The 17148-nt window shown below is 43.5% G+C and overlaps 1 protein-coding gene across 2 annotated transcripts in view; it reads left to right on the forward strand.

The window, feature by feature from the left end:
- LOC127415769 (laminin subunit alpha-4-like) overlaps window positions 1-17148 on the forward strand; it is a 68640-nt gene that overhangs the window by 10689 nt on the left and 40803 nt on the right. For both annotated transcript variants that reach the window (XM_051654664.1, XM_051654663.1), the window contains exons 2-6: window positions 1539-1640; window positions 2764-2891; window positions 9813-9893; window positions 10199-10413; window positions 16966-17066. In XM_051654664.1, coding sequence (XP_051510624.1) covers window positions 1539-1640; window positions 2764-2891; window positions 9813-9893; window positions 10199-10413; window positions 16966-17066 — 627 coding nt within the window. The remainder of the gene's footprint in view (window positions 1-1538; window positions 1641-2763; window positions 2892-9812; window positions 9894-10198; window positions 10414-16965; window positions 17067-17148) is intronic.

The following is a 17148-nucleotide window of genomic DNA, read 5'->3' on the forward strand; positions in this document are numbered from 1 at the left end:
GTTCCACCAATGTCTTCTGAACCAATTGGTTTTGGGTAAGAACAGACTAAAATATAACTCCTTTTTTGACTAGAAATCTTGACATTAGCAGTCTCCTTGGCGATCAGGATTTCAAGCTTGATTACACTTCCTATAGCACCACCTAGGGCTCTGAGCATGCGTCAAGCACTAGAAAGTGAAATCGAGCTTGAAATCATGATCGTGCCTAGATATTGCAATGGCAAAATATACAGTGAAAATGAGTTACAATTTGGTTTGTTCTCACCCAAAACCGTCTGAATCACTTTAGAAGACATGGATTTAATCACTGTAGTAGTATGGATAACTTTATGCTCCCTTAATGTGCTTTTTGTAGATTGAAATGTCAGGCCACCATTCACTTGCTTTGAATTGACCTATAGAGCTGAAATATTCTTCTAAAAATCTTTGTATGTGTTCTGCAGATGAAAGAAAGTCATACACATCTGGGATGGCATGAGGGTGTGTAAGTGATGAGCACCACCATTCAAATAAGTTGCCTCAGGTTTAATGAACTGTTCTGTAATTTATGCAATTTATTTAAATAATTTTAAAATCAGTTACTTTAATACTTTTACTTAAGTCGTTTTCTCATGAGCTACTTTAACTTTTACCATGTCAATTTCCATGAAGGTATCTTTACTTTTACTCAAGTATGGCAAATGGATACTTTATACAACACTGCTGAACGCTGCACACCACACTAGATAGCTACCGCTTTGGGGCGTGTTTGTAGTATGCAAAGCTAGTGTGTATTGTCTATCATTGTTTTCAGTACACGAGCAATAATATAATTTTATATATACACGATTACAGTTGGAAAGATGCCAGCTTCATTTCCTAATGCCCACAATGTACAAACAGTGTTGATTTATTACACGTTTACATACCCAGCCTCAGTATTGCAACAATGAATGTGTGCAGTCATTATTTGATGTATGTTTGAAGTCAGAAAAAATACATAATGACGTGAATAAAGCACTGAATCCAGAAGAATCTCCAGCATTAAAGGCATATTTTAAGTGCTTATGACAGACTTCACTGCTTTCAGTTCACAATGATTGGCTGGTGCTTGCCGTTTTCATTCCTCATTTGCATAAAGCAGTGGAATTTGAAGTTTTTCTACGCCCTAGACCTTCCTCCGCTCCACTGTCAATCCCACAATCCACCTCGTGAGCATGGTGCCTGACTTCCATAGGAATGCATTGAAAACACTCGCTCACCTTCGCGCAAAACGTGCCAGTGGAAACTTTTTCAAGTAATGTTTAATTAAGGCAACTTGATTTTTTACAGTAATGACAACATAAGGGTTTACATTGCATTTCTGATTTTTGGCTTTTACAGTACTTACTGGTACAGTAAGTCTATCCTGAAAGGTTTACACATTATTGTTAAAAATCATTTACTCTATTGAGAAAATTTTGCTTCCGGAAACCTTACACTCTATGTGATAGATAATTTGTCTCAGTTTGTGATTTTACTACCTTTATTGCTCATGTTTGGGCATTTCTTCATTGCAGGTATGTGCACGAGGCTTCTTCTTGAGTGAGCAGGAGACCTGTCTGCCCTGTAATTGTAAAGGGCATGCCGATAGCTGCGAGGACATCACTGGAATATGCATTGTAAGTTTGATTTCAAAACTGTTTCATGAAGGGCCGAACGGGCCACCATCGGGCTGAACAGTTCTGAGCATGGTGAGGAAAGGTTCCAGTAGCATTTCCACAGTTCAGCAGAGTACGATTACAAACCGTTCTCGGTGACTCAAAGCCAAGATAACTTGATAAGTTAGATAACTAAGATAAGTTTCTAGGTAGCTGGCCAAGTTTGCTAATAATTGTTAATAAAAATGACGGCATGTTTTATATATCTCCATGTTTTTATGATGGTTTAACTAGTATAGTACATTGTTTTTCTATGCGCTTTTTTCTTCAGGGAGGGAGATTACGATAGCTAGCTCGTTAAAACACATATAAATACATTACTCATAAAATATTTTGTACATAATTGTCCTTTTTATCTAGTCTGAGAACTTTTACCTGTCTGTGTGTTTGTGTCCAGTGGCATACACAACCCTCCAGCATAAGATGGTAAACCACTTGCCCTTTTCTCTTTGCTTTCCTTTTTGCGACATGGGCCATGTCTTTTCTGTGCTTTAACAGATTAAAAAGCAGGGGAAAAAAGCAGTTCTAAAAACTGGAATATAAAAATACTCCAGTATAGCACACTTGCTCCAATGTTTACCTCTCACACTGTCACCAACTGTTTCATACATTCTAATCCTAATTTCACCGCTCCACAGTGGGGGAAAAAAGCAACAAGAATCATTCGGCCCCATGGTGGAAAAGCAACTATGCATTCATCTTTATCTAACATAATATTCCACAGCCAACTACTTTTAATAGTAAACAATGGGACCATGTGGAATGAGTTAATGCGTTCTCTAAAGAGAGATGGAATGTAGTATTTGGATGTTAATTGAAACCAAACTGCTATTGCGAAAAATCTCTAATGAAAACGATGTGGAGCCATTATGTTTAAGCTTTTTTGATTGCAAAAGCTTCCAGTAAGAGTGAAAACCTCAAGAGGTCTGAATCATGCTGCAGATTTCTTGAGTAAATCAGAGCAATTAAGGTTTTTTAAGCAAATATTACACATTACCCATAGATGATGCATATATTTTGTGTGTTTTGTTTTTGTTTTTTTCCTGAACTGCATCTTCTCTTTATGTTGCATGTTGTGCTTTAGGAATGTCAGGACCACACTGTTGGAGATTTCTGTGAACAGTGTGAAAACAGCTTTTTACCTGCATTTCTTCCTGATGGCACCTTCGGTTGTAGACCGTGTGCCTGCCCACTCTCACTGGAGTCTAACAAGTGAGTCCAGACTTCTGCACTTTATAACCATAACAGCACTTAGGAGACAGAATCACACTTTTCCCATGAATAATAACAATGATAATAATAATAATAATAATAATAATAATAAAACACTGGGTAATTAAGAGCAAACAATAAATTAAACAGTTCTTAGTCTTTCTCTGACAAAGTTTCTCCATCATTCATTGATAAATCAAAGCCCAGTTATGGGATTGTGTCTGAACATTGAACTTGTTCACCTGCACCAGTATCCTTTCAGTTCAAACCAGTTGTCAGTCTCTAAAGCACACATGTAAAAGCACTGATTATTTAGATGCTGTTAATACTGTATGTTGATATTGTACTTTTCAATATCTACTCAAATGTACAAAGGTGGAATTGTGTAAATTAAGTTTTGTACAAATAATCTATGTCCGATAGGTTGTTATACATTTTTATCATTTTTGTTAATAAGGTCTCTAGCATAAGAGGATCAATTATTCCTCCTTTACCATATGTAGAAAAACCAGGTTGAAGGGAGTGTTTGATTCTCATCTACTTCAGAGCAATCCATAAGAAATTGTACATCAGTTGCAACCATCTAGTTGTCATACAGATGTTGTTGCTTTAATACTTTTCAAGGAAGTCATCGGGATCTTAGGCCCTGCATTGTTGTCTATAGTAAAAAAGCTTGCTAGTATCAGGATGTCCTAGATGAGTTAAAGATTGTGATAGTTCAACTACCTCTGAAGAAACCCTAATTAGTTCCTTTGGTTGTGAATAACTATTGACCAATCTTAAAGTTATCTTTCATCTCTCAAATATTAGAAAAAGCTGTAGCTACAGTATGCGACTGTTGGTGGTAGTGAAGGATAACAATATTTTGATAAATGTTTTTCAGGATTTAGAGCAAACAACAGTGCAGAAACTGACCTTCTTAGGGTGACAAATGACTGTAGTGTTACTTGAATTAACTACAGCCTTTGATACAGTTGATCATTCAGTTTTAATTGATACATTGAAGAGATGGGTGGGAATATCTGGGGTGGCATTAGACTGGTTTGTTTCCTACTTGTCGAATAGGACATTTGCAGTGTTTGTTGGAGATGAGGTGCCCTTCTCTTCAACAATTAATTGTAGTGTTCCGCAAGGATCCCTGTTAGAGCCAATATTGTTTTCACTATTTACGGTATGTTACCGCTTGGTTGTGTTGGTGTTGTGTTGGTGAGCAAAAATAAAAATTGAATGGCATGTAATTTTCTTCAGTTAAAAACTGATTAAATAGAGGTTGTTATATCTGGTCATTTTAAAAAAAAAAAAAAGCCAGATTGAGTCAACACTTAGACAGATGGTCCCAAATATTAAGCAGGTGGTGAGAAATGTGGGTGTTTATTTTGATACAAATTAAAATTTTGAATACCATATCAGGCAGTTAGATCAGTCTTGTTTTTATCAGTTGAGGAACATTTCCAAGTTTAGACATGTCTTAAATATAAGGGATACAGAGAAGCTTACACATGCTTTTATTTCGTCTCACCTAGATTATTGCAATGCCATTTCAATTTTAAATCAGTGCACTTTAGTACGGCTCCAATTAATGCAAAATGCTGCAACCTTAGTTTTGACATGAACTAGATCTTCAAATCATATAGACATTATTCACAGCAGAAAATCTTTGATTTTTAATAGGAATAACAACGATGCTGTGAAGGATTGATGTACAGTCTCTTCAATGGACTGTCCTGCAGTTTAAAGTGTTTTTGGATCATTCCACGGTCAAAACATTGATGAAATATCTGTCTAAGAACATTCAGTATACAAAGAGTTCCAGATATCATGAGTTGTGGAAAATCAGATGTGATCAAGGAGCTTTTAACATCTTTATACTATGCGTACCACTGAATATGTGTATTACTCCAGTTTTAGCTTCTTTGCGTTGGTTACCAATTCATTTTGGTTGATCTTAAGATTTTATGAAATTACATAAAAGGCATTACATTGGTTGGCACCAGAATATTTAGCAGAACTTTTAAGACCTTATGAAACAGTTAGACCTCTTAGATCTTCTTGTCATGAAATGTTGGCTGTTCCAAGATCCAGACACAAAACTAAAGGTGATAGAGCATTTGTAGTGAAGGCCCCACGATTATAGAACAGCCAGCCCTGGGATATTAGATCTGCTGAATATGTGTCTGTTTTGAAGTCTCATCAAAAAACTTTGTACCAACATTGGATCCTTCAAATTTGACAACAAAAATATAACAAATATAGTATATATATATATATATATATATATATATATATGTGTGTGTGTGTGTGTGTGTGTGTGTGTGTGCCAAATGCAAGTAAAAAAAAGTTCCCTATCTGTCACTCACTCGAAGTTTTGTCGATGTAGTGACACTAGGGGTCACTCTTGGGAGCAAAATTGCAGAGTGGTATTTGCATGGCACTCCCCCGGACATACGGGTATAAAAGGAGCTGATATGCAACCACTCATTCAGATTTTCTCTTCGGAGCCGTACGGTCGATGTTTACTGAGCTGACTGTTCATTCACCTCTGCTGGATCTGACGGTGCATTTCAGAGGCTTCTCCCTCCTGTGCACTGGTGCACTGCAGAGAATGCCCCTGGGCGCTTCGGCAGAAATAAGAGAGTATATTTCTCTAAAAGAGTATATTTCTCTAAAAGAGCGGCACACATGGAACGTCTTTTTAAAGACACGTCTTTTTAAAGATGCCTTTCCGTTTGTGTGTTATTTCTGGTTGTGGTCATTATCTAAACACTTCTAATGGTCACGATCGCTGTCTTTCGTGTCTGGGCGCGACCGACGCGGAGACAGCGTTCGTGGATGGATCATGTACTCATTGCGAGAACATGACCATGGCAACATTGTGGTCGTGGCTTGCTTTCGTAAGAAAGGCTCCCCGCCTTGGTCCTTCTACCTACGGGTATGAGATTTGGGGACCCCAATGGGACCACCTCCACCGGGTATCCCCCCATGGACCTCCCATTCCCCAGTACGCTCGTCTGCCCCGATCAGGCTTCCGGATGAGTCTGCCGGCTCGTCTCATAGCGAGTTCGACCTCTTGTTCGGAGCCCGCAAAGTTGATGAGCTCTCGAGCACAGCATCTGAGAGCAGGCTCGTCCAGTCGGAAGCGGAAGCCTCAGCTGGGCTTTCCCCCTCGGGTACGGTCGCCCAGTCACAGGCTGACGTGGAAATAAAGGACATGCTTTCCCGGGCAGCCGCGAGCGTCGGGCTAGAGTGGAACCTTCTGCTCTCCCCTGAGCCCTCGCGGCTCGATGATTGGTTCCTGGGCTCGCGGCACCGCTCACAGCCACGTCCCGCTCCAGTTCCTTTCTTCCCGGAAGTGCACGAGGAGCTGACAAGGTCGTGGGAGGCACCTTTTACTGCCCGGTCCCGATCTTTCAGCTCCCCCACCCTCACTACCCTCGATGGTGGGGTGGCCAGGGACTATTCTGCGATTCCCCTGGTGGATAAGGCACTCGCGGTGCACCTATGCCCGCAGAGCGCCGCCACCTGGCGCAGACGCCCAAAGCTCCCGTCCAAGGCCTGTAGGTTTACGTCGTCCCTGATGGCCAAAGCCTACTGTGCCGCTGGACAAGCCGCATCCGCCCTGCACCCCATGGCTCTCCTGCAAGTCCACCAAGCCAAGGCGCTAAAGGAACTGCACGAGGGAGTTCCACCCCGGGATTGATGCAGGAGCTGCGCTCGGTGACCGACTTCGCTCTCCGGGTGGGCGATGTCCACCTTGGTGGTCCAGGAGCGCCACCTTTGGCTCAAACTGTTCCTTGCTGCCTCCATTTCCCAGGTTGGCCTATTCGGCGACAGCAGCAGATGGAGGCTATCCAGCACAGCCTTCCCCAGTGCGGCTCAAGTGCACCAGCTCCGCCACAGCCCGCCCCTTCAGCCCGGCCCCGGTTTGGAGCCCACCGCAGGAAGCAGACGCCACCCGTCTCATGGCCGCCAAGAACCTGTGAAAGCCTTTGAAGTGCCCCTGAGATGGGCGACCCAGGGACGATGAAACCCACTACTTTGGAGCTGGTAAACAGACCACTCCATCCCCCGGTGGAGGGCCGGGAGGAGAATCTTTTGTTGCCTTTTCATTTAATTTCGCTGCATGCCCAAGTGGCTGCGGTACCCAAGAGTTCAGCAAAAGAGCAGTTTTCTTGTTCCCTGGGTCACATACCCGGTGTGCATGGCCGTCATCACGACCACCGTCCACCATTCCATTTTGGCGGGTTTGGCGCTCCAGCGGCGGTCTCCCCACCCCTGCACGCCCAGCTGTGTCACAAATCTGCCCCCGATGTGACAGTCTCCACGGGTCACGAGAACAAGCCTCTTCCTCCCCCATCCCAGGCTGTTCCGAGGGTGGTCACAAGGAGCCAGGTAAGTGCTTCAATGTCCCTGAACTCAGCACGGCCACAACATGGCGTGGTGCCTCAGGCTCCGCCCCGCCGCGGGGCCCCACCCGCCGGTACGTCCGACGAGATTGTCCCCTTGGTCCCCCTCGTCCGGAGCTTGGACGCGTGGCTTGCGCTTTCCAATCCGTCGTGATGGCTGATCCAGACCGTCCGACTCGGCTATGCGATTAAGTTCGCCAGGCATCCATCCAGGTTCAGCGGTATCCACTTCACCTCAGTGAAGGGCGAGAACGCTGCTACCTTGCGCACGGAGATCGCTACCCTCCTATGGAAGGATGCGATAGAGCCTGTCCCTCCGATGAGATGAAGCATCCTCAGCGGTGGCCACTCCACTTGGGTTGATGCATATGAGACCGCTTCAGCACTGGCTTCAGACTCGATTCCCGAGATGGGCATGGCGCTGCGGGACACATCGCATGGCCATCACGCAGATCTGTCACCGCCTCTTCAGCCCTTGGACTGACCTCACTTTTCTATGGGCAGGTGTTCCCCTAGAGCAGGTCTCCAGGCACGTCGTGGTTACGACAGATGCCTCCAAAATGGGCTGGGGCGCTGTATGCAACGGGCACGCAGTCGCCGGCTCATGGACGGGCCTGCGGCTGCATTGGCACATCAACTGCCTCGAGTTGCTGGCAATTCTGCTCGCCCTACGGAGGTTTTGGCCATTGATCCAGGTCAAGCATGTGTTCGTTCGGACAGACAACATGGCAACGGTAGCATATGTCAACCGTCAAGGCAGTATGTTTTGTATGTCATTGTATGTCACAACTCTGGAGTCAGCAGCACCTCAAGTCGCTACGAGCCACTCACATCCCAAGTTACCCGTGCAGCGGACGTGCTGTCACGGCAGGTTACCCTCAGGGGAGAGTGGAGACTCCACCCTCAGGTGGTCCAGCTGATTTGGAGTCGATTCGGGCAGGCACAGGTAGACCTGTTCGCCTCACAAGAATCCTCCCACTGCCCACTCTGGTACGCCCTGACCGAGGCACCTCTCCGTATAGAAGAGCTGGCACACAGCTGGCCCCCTGGACTTCGCAAATATGCGTTTCCCCCAGTGAGCCTACTTGCACAGATGCTGTGCAATGTCAGGGAGGACAAGGAGCAGGTCATCCTGGTAGCACCCTACTGGCCCACTCAGTCATGGTTCTCGGACCTCACGCTCCTTCCCAACACGAAGACCCCCAGAGATGCGCAGTCAGATTGGTGCTTTCCTTCCTGGGAAGGAAAACCTTGAAGGTGTATGTAGCCGCTATAGCGGCACACCACAACACAGTGGATGGTAAGTCCTTAGGGAAGCACGACCTGATCATCAGTTTCTTGAGAGGCGCCAGGAGGTTGAATCCCTTCAGACCGCGCCTCGTTCCCTCATGGGACCTCTCTGTAGTTCTTCAGGATCTACGGAGAGCCCCCTTTGAGCCCTTGCAGTCAGTTGAGCTTGAGGCACTCTCTTTGAAGACTGCCCTCCTGACTGCGCTCACTTCCATCAAGAGGGTAGGAGACCTGCAAACGTTAGCTGTCATCTTTTGGGCAGTCAACTTGTCCCCAAAGGGACATTCGACACTCATAACAGCGTTGGGGGAGGTTACGTGTCGGCCTGGTGTGCTGGCTACGAGGCACACAGTGGTCTACCCGTCACACACCGCCAATTCATGTAACACAGTTCAGCCAGTTGTGGCATTTCGTATAGGGACCCCTAGTGTCACTACAGCGACACAACATCGAGTGAGTGACAGATAGGGAACGTCTTGGTTACTTGCGTAACCTCCGTTCTCTGATGGAGGGAACGAGATGTTGTGTCCCTCCTGCCACAGCGCTGAACTACCCGCTAAAATGGCCGGGACATTGTCTCAGCTCCTCAGCACAAAACCTGAATGAGTGGTTGCATACCAACTCCTTTTATACCCATATGTCCGGGGGAGTGATATGCAAATACCACTCAGCAATTTTCATTGGCCTTTTATCAAAGACCAGAGGTGTCTCAGGCTCCCAAGAGTGACCCCTAGTGTCACTACATCGACACAACATCTCGTTCCCTCCATCAGGGAATGGAGGTTACGCAAGTAACCAGGACAATTTTGGCACATGTGTAAATTTATTAGGAAATGCAATACAATAGATGGTTTAATTTTAACTACCATATATGGATATTAATCTGACTAATGTAAGTGATACAAATCAAACTCATTCTACACCATCTACAAAAGAAAACATACATTTGCTTTTCTTCAGTGGAAAATTTACCATCATGAGTTTCTAGAACTCAGTCACGTATATGGAATATTTCTCGCAGTAGAGGACTAAAAATAATGCAGCATATTGGTAACAAGTATTTATGGACAGAACGTTTTGGAATTTGTTATTTTGGATCCTTAAAGTTACTAATACTGAGAGAATTTTTTTTTTTTTTTTAAGTGGCTTTGGCCATAAAAAATGCATTCTCTCTCAGAGAAAGGGCAGCAGTCTCTTTGATGACTTTGATTGTTCTGTGTGTCCACAGCTTTGCAGCCCACTGTGATAAAAGGGGTGATTTTCTGAGATGTATGTGCCAGGAAGGGTATGTTGGACACTACTGTGAGAGGTCAGTTTTCCACTCATATACAGCGCATAGTTTCTTTTTCATGAGTGATAGACTGATAAGTTCATGGATGGTCTGTTTAGAAATGTTTTTTAGTGAATTTTGCATGAATATTGTGTAAAATAAGTGTTTATTCAAGCAATTTTGTGCACATACTGTATGTACTTTACATATCTCCATTATTCCGGCCACCCAGCTAGATACCGGTATCAGCATGGCCATTAAAAAACCCATATCTGCCTGCGATTAGTTTCGTGATTTTATTTACATTGTTCCTTAATGTCATTGTTCCCTCTCTCACCACCAAGATGCGCTCCAGGTTACTATGGCAACCCCATGCAGTTGGGCGACTCCTGTAAAAAGTGTGATTGTAATGGTAACTCTGACCCCAACCTGATCTTCAACGAGTGCAACAATGTGACAGGCCATTGTTTGAACTGCTGGGGTAACACCGCCGGGGACAACTGTGAGCGATGTGCACAAGGTTTCTATGGTGACGCCATCAGTGCCAAAGACTGTCAGGGTAGGTGCCAGGAGTGTAGCAATACATTGCTGACCATTTGATTACATAAGTATGGCACACTAAACACTAAACACACTAACAAAAATAGCTCAAATAAAGCCAAAGCAGGATCAAGCAAATTTTGAAAATGATGCTTGTTATTCAGGCTTTGCTGACTGTTATCACAAAACGTCTCGGTTACGAACGTAACCTTGGTTCCTGAAAGTGAACAAGACGTTGCTTAATGATGCAATTGGGACTATGTCAGTGGTCTCACGTAGTCTGAAGCCTGTATACAATCACGCCAATTTATTGACTGATGGTGCTTAAGCGACGCCCATAGGGAACCATGTCACAAGCTCTTTATAGGTGAGCGCTTGGCGCCAACTCGCCATTTTTTCTGCAAAAGGCACGAGCCTATATGCAGCAACTAGAGAGTATGGCCAGCCACGCAATGTCTCGTTCCCTCTCAGAGAACCAAGGTTACGTAACTGAGACGTTCCCTTTCAAAGGAATACGCAATTGACGCAATTGGGATGAATACCATCCCTCTCTATGTGGACTGGGTTGCTTTTATCTCCCCCATCTCTCACTGTGAACATAGAAACCGTAATTAGTAGCAATTCATCTCAGGTGGAACTCCTTACCACTTTCTCTCCAGACGGGTGCTCGACCACGCCCTCACCTCTACATAAAATAACAAACAGCATTAATCGCTCTACTGCCTAGCACAAGGTTTTACGCAGCTCTAGTGATCTAAACCACACTTAACATTTTCTCCAGAAAACATAACATAATTTCACACTCACTTTAATTTATCAAATGCATCAAAGTACCGGAAATTTGACCACAGGACAATCTTGGCATTCTCGTCTCCAGCACCAGGAAAAATTCCAAAATGAAAAGGAGAAAATATTTTTAATTCTAACCCAATTTTTAAAGTTAACAAAAATATTATTTCTTCATAATCACATTACCAAAATCCATGTAGCACTCTCCAAACCTAAACTGGCCCAACTGACAATCAGTTATCATTAAATTATTAAATTACCAATTGGTAAACAGGCCCACCCAAATATTTCAAACCAACACCAACACAATACCTCTCACATATTGTGTTGCAAAAAATATTCCTAAGGGCATTACTGACCTGATCCCAGCTACAATCTCAGATGATGAGCCCCCATATGTTACAAACCACCTGGCTCAAGGCAGAGTAACATGAAGGGGAGGCCACACATGGATACAATTTAACAAAAATATAAAGGCTTATTAGTTAAAAAAATAAATAAAAATAACATAAATCCAAAAGAACAATAAATCCAAAAGTGTTGGTGAGGGGAGGCAAAAACCCTGAGGAGAAGGGTCTTTTATATAAGCCTCTAAATCCAGGACTCATCAGGAGACACGTTGCACTTGTCCTCCACCCCTGGAAAAGAGACAATGCCCTCTGGTGGACAAAACAGCACTAAACCATATATATAAACCATCATTCAAAAGAGGGCCCAGTTCAGTGGCCAAACCCACTATTTCCATAACTCGGGCCGGGGGTGCCAAATGCTGCCCCATGCCTGAGACAACATGTTCATTCTGACTGGAATCTCCCAAGGCATTCTCTCCAGGAGAGAGACCGGAGTCAAAAGCCACACTTGAGATGGCCAATACGGCGCCACTAACAGAAGGCGAACATGATCCTCCTGAATACTCTGCACAATCGAGTGCAGTAGGTTGATCAGTGGAAACATGTAAAGATGCGCTATCGGCCACTGATGCACCAGCGCATCAATGCCCAGCGGTGCCGTGGGCGAGAGAGAAAACCAGAGGTGACAGTGTGACATCTCGCTCGATGCGAACAGATCCACCTCTGCTCTACTGAATCTGAGGATGTAATGCCCATTCTCTGATCGGATGAGAACATGACTGCCCCGAAATTCCAGATGGAAGAACCTTAATGCCAACAGCACCGCTAACATCTTGCCAATTCAGCCACTGACCTGTCCATACTCCCTGAATTGGAAGTTTTTTTATACACAGAGGAGGTGTCTGTCATTATCAATTTGCGACAACACACCTGTTCCAATGGAACGGCCATCCACAGAGAGCGGATCCGTTTCCATGGTACCAGATCTTGGTAGAACCCACGCGTCACTCTGATGGGATGGGATGAAACACATGCTTCAGTGGTTGAAGTTCCTTTATGGAGTTCATCCAGCATCGAAAAGGTCTCACATGCAGCATGCCCAGGGAAATGACAGCGAATGCTGCGATCATAAACCCCAACATCATGTGAAATGTTCTCGCAGGGAGAACATGTCCCACTTGAACATTGCTAGACACTGGCGGAATGACAGAACACGAGCTGGATAGGCGCGCCTGCATTGTTCCAGAGTCTTAGCTCCATCCCTAGAAACAGAGTCTGTTGCCTCGGCAAGAAGATACACTTGTCTAGGTTGACTCGCAGCCCTAGACTGCTTAAGTGACTGAGAATGACATCTTGATGTCGGGCAGCCGAACTCTAAGTGAGCTAACACCAACCAATCATCGAGATAACTCAAAATGCGGATGCCCTAAAGTCTCAAAGGCATCAGTGCTGCATTCATGCATTTTGTGAACGTACAAGGTGCTAACAGAAGTCCAAAAAGAGGGAAGCAAAATTTAAGAGCTTTGCCCCCAGAAGTGAACCTGATAAAATGCTGCCTTGCTGCCTTGGCATAATTTGAATGTGGAAATAAGCATCCCTCAAATCTATTGTCACAAACCAGTTCCCCGGCTGCACTTGTGACATTATGCTGTAAAAACCGCATTCTCTCTAGTTCAGATTACCCAATTTGGAATGCCTTGTATCTGCTGCCAAGCCGTCAGATGGGCAGACAGAGGAATTAATGCATGATTCTCTATTGCAGCGCAACAAGTAACCACTAGATGGCGCTCTTGGCTTAGTTTTGGCGGCTGCCTTGCAATCAGCGAAGCCCAAGGGAAGCCCTAGCGCCTCCAGCACTGTGGCTGATTGAATGGGGTTTAACAGTTTTACAAGTGTGATTTGTGAACACTTGTGCTTATTGTACATCGAATTCTGTTATGCCTGTCCCGAGACCCTTGGCCATGGGGACAGAGGTTGAATTTGAACTGGGATTTATAAAAACGGGTCATTCTAAATGTATTTACAGCAGAGGAAGCAAGATAAACCATCTTTCCTAGCATTAGAATGGGGAAGAATATGCAAACATGGGAGGAATTGGAAGTAAGCAGGTTTGCCACAGTGGTCCCAGCATTTATTATGGGGGGAAGAGCATGTGAAATTTATGAGAGAGTGATTCGTGATCGCTTGTGCTTATTATACATCGAATTCAGTTATGCCTGTCTCGAGACCCTTGGTCATGGGGACAGAGGCCAAATTCGATCAGGTAAGTATAAAAAAGGGTCACTCTGAATATATTTACAGCAGAGAATGCCAGATAACCCATCTTCCCTAGCATTAGAATACTGAAGAATGTGTGAACATAGGGAAGAAATTAACAGAGGCTAGATTCAGAATGAGAGGTTGTTGTTTTTTTAATAGGCGAATATGGCCTCCATAGAAGAATTTTGATACCAATTTGCCTACATATTAAATTATGACCCAATGGTTTCTTAAGCAGACACTTCCATACATAAATTATGACGTGTTAAGTCCTCCATACACAAATCAAGACCTACTCGATCACCCATACACACCAAATCTCGTGTCTGATGTGTAAAAAATGGCAGACTCACACGAGGAGAAGAGCTTGACCGATGGAGAACTCAAACCACAACTCCTTAACAAAAGAAATACTGCAAATCAGTGAGTGTAGAACTAACACATCTTAAAAGGAGCAAGGTGCGCAAAGTTCGTGCCACCATTGAACAGGGACAGAGATAGCATTTGCGTCTTGTGACAAGGAGGAGGGCGTGGCCGGGCTGTGAGGATGGACACCTGGCTCTGAATTATCCCAATCAGCCGGGAAAGGGATAAAGAGGAGCTGGAGATGCCAATTCGAGAAAGAGAGAGAGTTGCACACAGCTCGCAGACGTGTGCATTCTGTGTTGGGCCGGGAAGGTCATCAGTGTGAGCATCACACGGAGCTGTGTGTGTGTGTGTGCGCTGCCGTTATTGTGCTGAAAAGCATTTATTATGTTGTGTCTGTGTTTATTTAAAGTCTTTTGTGAACCGTTCACCCAGCCCCCGCTTCCTCCTCCTTAGGGAAGGCAGAGATCTGCCACACGTCTCTTCTCCTGTCAAAGAAAATATGGCCACGCAACCATTTGAGTTTCACAGCCTTGCCATCTGCTGATGGGACCTAGGGAGAACAGCGTGTCAGTTCACAATTACTGTATTGGAAAAAAATGCTCATTTTTGAGTCTCTTAAGTCCCCGGGCCTGAGCACCGGTCATGCGGGAGCTCGCCTGCTACGCAACAGCGCTCCAAACACTTGAGAGGAAGTGCCTCATTCACATTTTTGTGCGACACAATAGAAGAAATTAGGTATTTTTTGCCTACCTTTTCTATCATTCTCACGATGAAACACCTCCAAACCAGTGTTTTCTGATGGAAAACGGCCTGCGTGACGCGTAACGATGCCGAACTTGGCCTCACGCCAGATCAAGGAGCATGTCTCTATGGTGAGAATGGTGCATCCATCCGGAGGAAAAGAGAAACACAACAAAAAGTCTGGTACCCATCCTCAGTCCTTCTTCTTAGGACAAGAGCCGGAGCCTCAAGGCTCACATGGCTCATTTCAGAGACCACATGGTTTGACAGAGCCTCGATGAAGCGCCATCGGGCCTGTTTCACAATGCGGTTGAATCCCCACACAAACTGCTCATTTCCAATGATGTCCTCACGTGTTGTCACTCAAAAGGGAGAGCATAGTCCTCGGTTTGGCGTGAGTCGCTAGTAACCAATACGGGCTTAGACAAATTTGTGCACTGAAGTAAGAAAATCTGGTGAGATGGCACCAAGTGCTCGCCTATATAGAGCCCGTGACATGGCTCCCTATGGGTGTCGCTTAAGCTGCATCAGCCAATAAATTAGCGTGATTGTATTCAAACCATGTGAGACTACTGACTTAATCCCAATTGCGTCATTACACAAACATCGAAGTTTTCTTCAAAAGAGAACACAGTGTACCCACCAAGATGAACTGCATTCCTGTCAACACATCGTTCAGTGCAACAACCTTGCTGCAGCTGCATGTTTAGTACAACCTGATGTTAAATGATATTTTTGACGTGAGTAAAATCAGTTAATTTAGATGTTACCACATGAAGAAAATTTTTAGGTAAAAATGTTATTCTGTGTTGACCAATTCTTCTTTAAATGTGCTTAATCTCTATGAACTGTAAATCCAAAATATTATTTTACATTATTAATATTATTTTACGAAAGTATTTTTTTTTAAGTTGACATGAAAACAATCTTAACCTAAAAATGTACTTCATGTGGTAACATCTAAAATAACTCATGTAATGGTTTAGATCAGGTATCTCCTTAAGGTAACAATTGCAGGTTGCCACTTTTTACAGTGTGTATAAGGCACTGGCAAACTCTCTAACTGTACGATTGTTCAACTCATACTGTATAATCAGTCATTAATTGAGGATGTTCCTTGGACTACATTTTTTATTCAAGTGTTTCAGCTTACACATGAATTTTATGCAATATTTGTCGCCAATGTGCGTTTACAAAATTAACAAATGTTTGAGAAATTGCATGTATGTAAGCAATACACTGTTACACACAAACAGAGCAATGTTGAAAGCGACACATGGTAATAGAGTTCACACTTTTTGAGGTAGTCAACCTACAAATGGCTTACTTTTATTTGTCTCTGCATTAACCTTGTATAGGAAACATTTACAGTACCAGTAAATGTCTTGTGGTGCATTCATGAACTTCAGTTAATTCAAAAATTTTAGAAAATCTTTAGAATTTTAATGAAGATACCTTGTAGAAATAGAAATAGCTGAAGTGCATTTCAGTTAAAGATATTCCGGGTTCAATATAAGTTAAGCTCAATCGAAAGCATTTGTGGCATAATATTGATTGATAATGTATTTTGAGTTTCAAGTATAGCCACGAGACATAAATATGTGTTAGCATGATTTTAGTGTGATAAAATCACTTACTAACCTTTTCTGTGTAATGTTATAGCCAATTTTACTACTTCGTTGCCATGACGATGTAATGTCAACACACCCTGGAACCCTAAAATGATTGTAAAAATTACAATTTAAACAACTTTACAGCTCAAATAATACATGAGTTTTAACAAAAGAATGAATGTAAGTGCTTTTATAAAATTATAAGCTTCACATTTCTGCCTTTAAACCCTCCAAAAATTGGCCACATTCACTCCCATTGCAAGTGCCTCACTGGAACCTCCATTTTAGCTTTTTTAAAGAAAAGGAGGGACGAGCCGAAATTATTTTTTTGTGGTAATCAACATTACACCACAGATGCTATTGACTTAATTTGTATTGAACACGGAATATTCCTTTTAAGAGTTTTTTTGATCAGAGGGTTTTATGAAAGTTTCTCTTTCTCTGTTTCAGAGTGTATGTGTGATAAGTGTGGTACTGCATCATGTGATGACAGGACAGGTGTGTGTCACTGTAAGCCTGGGGTCACAGGTCATCTGTGTGACAGGTGTGAGGTATGGACATGTGCAGTGTATCAGAGTATTACATAAACATCATGTCTGCTTGGCAGGTTTAAAATAAACAATTAATTATTTC

The sequence above is a fragment of the Myxocyprinus asiaticus genome, chromosome 25, assembly GCF_019703515.2.
Source record: "Myxocyprinus asiaticus isolate MX2 ecotype Aquarium Trade chromosome 25, UBuf_Myxa_2, whole genome shotgun sequence".
NCBI classification, from domain to species: Eukaryota; Metazoa; Chordata; class Actinopteri; order Cypriniformes; family Catostomidae; genus Myxocyprinus; species Myxocyprinus asiaticus.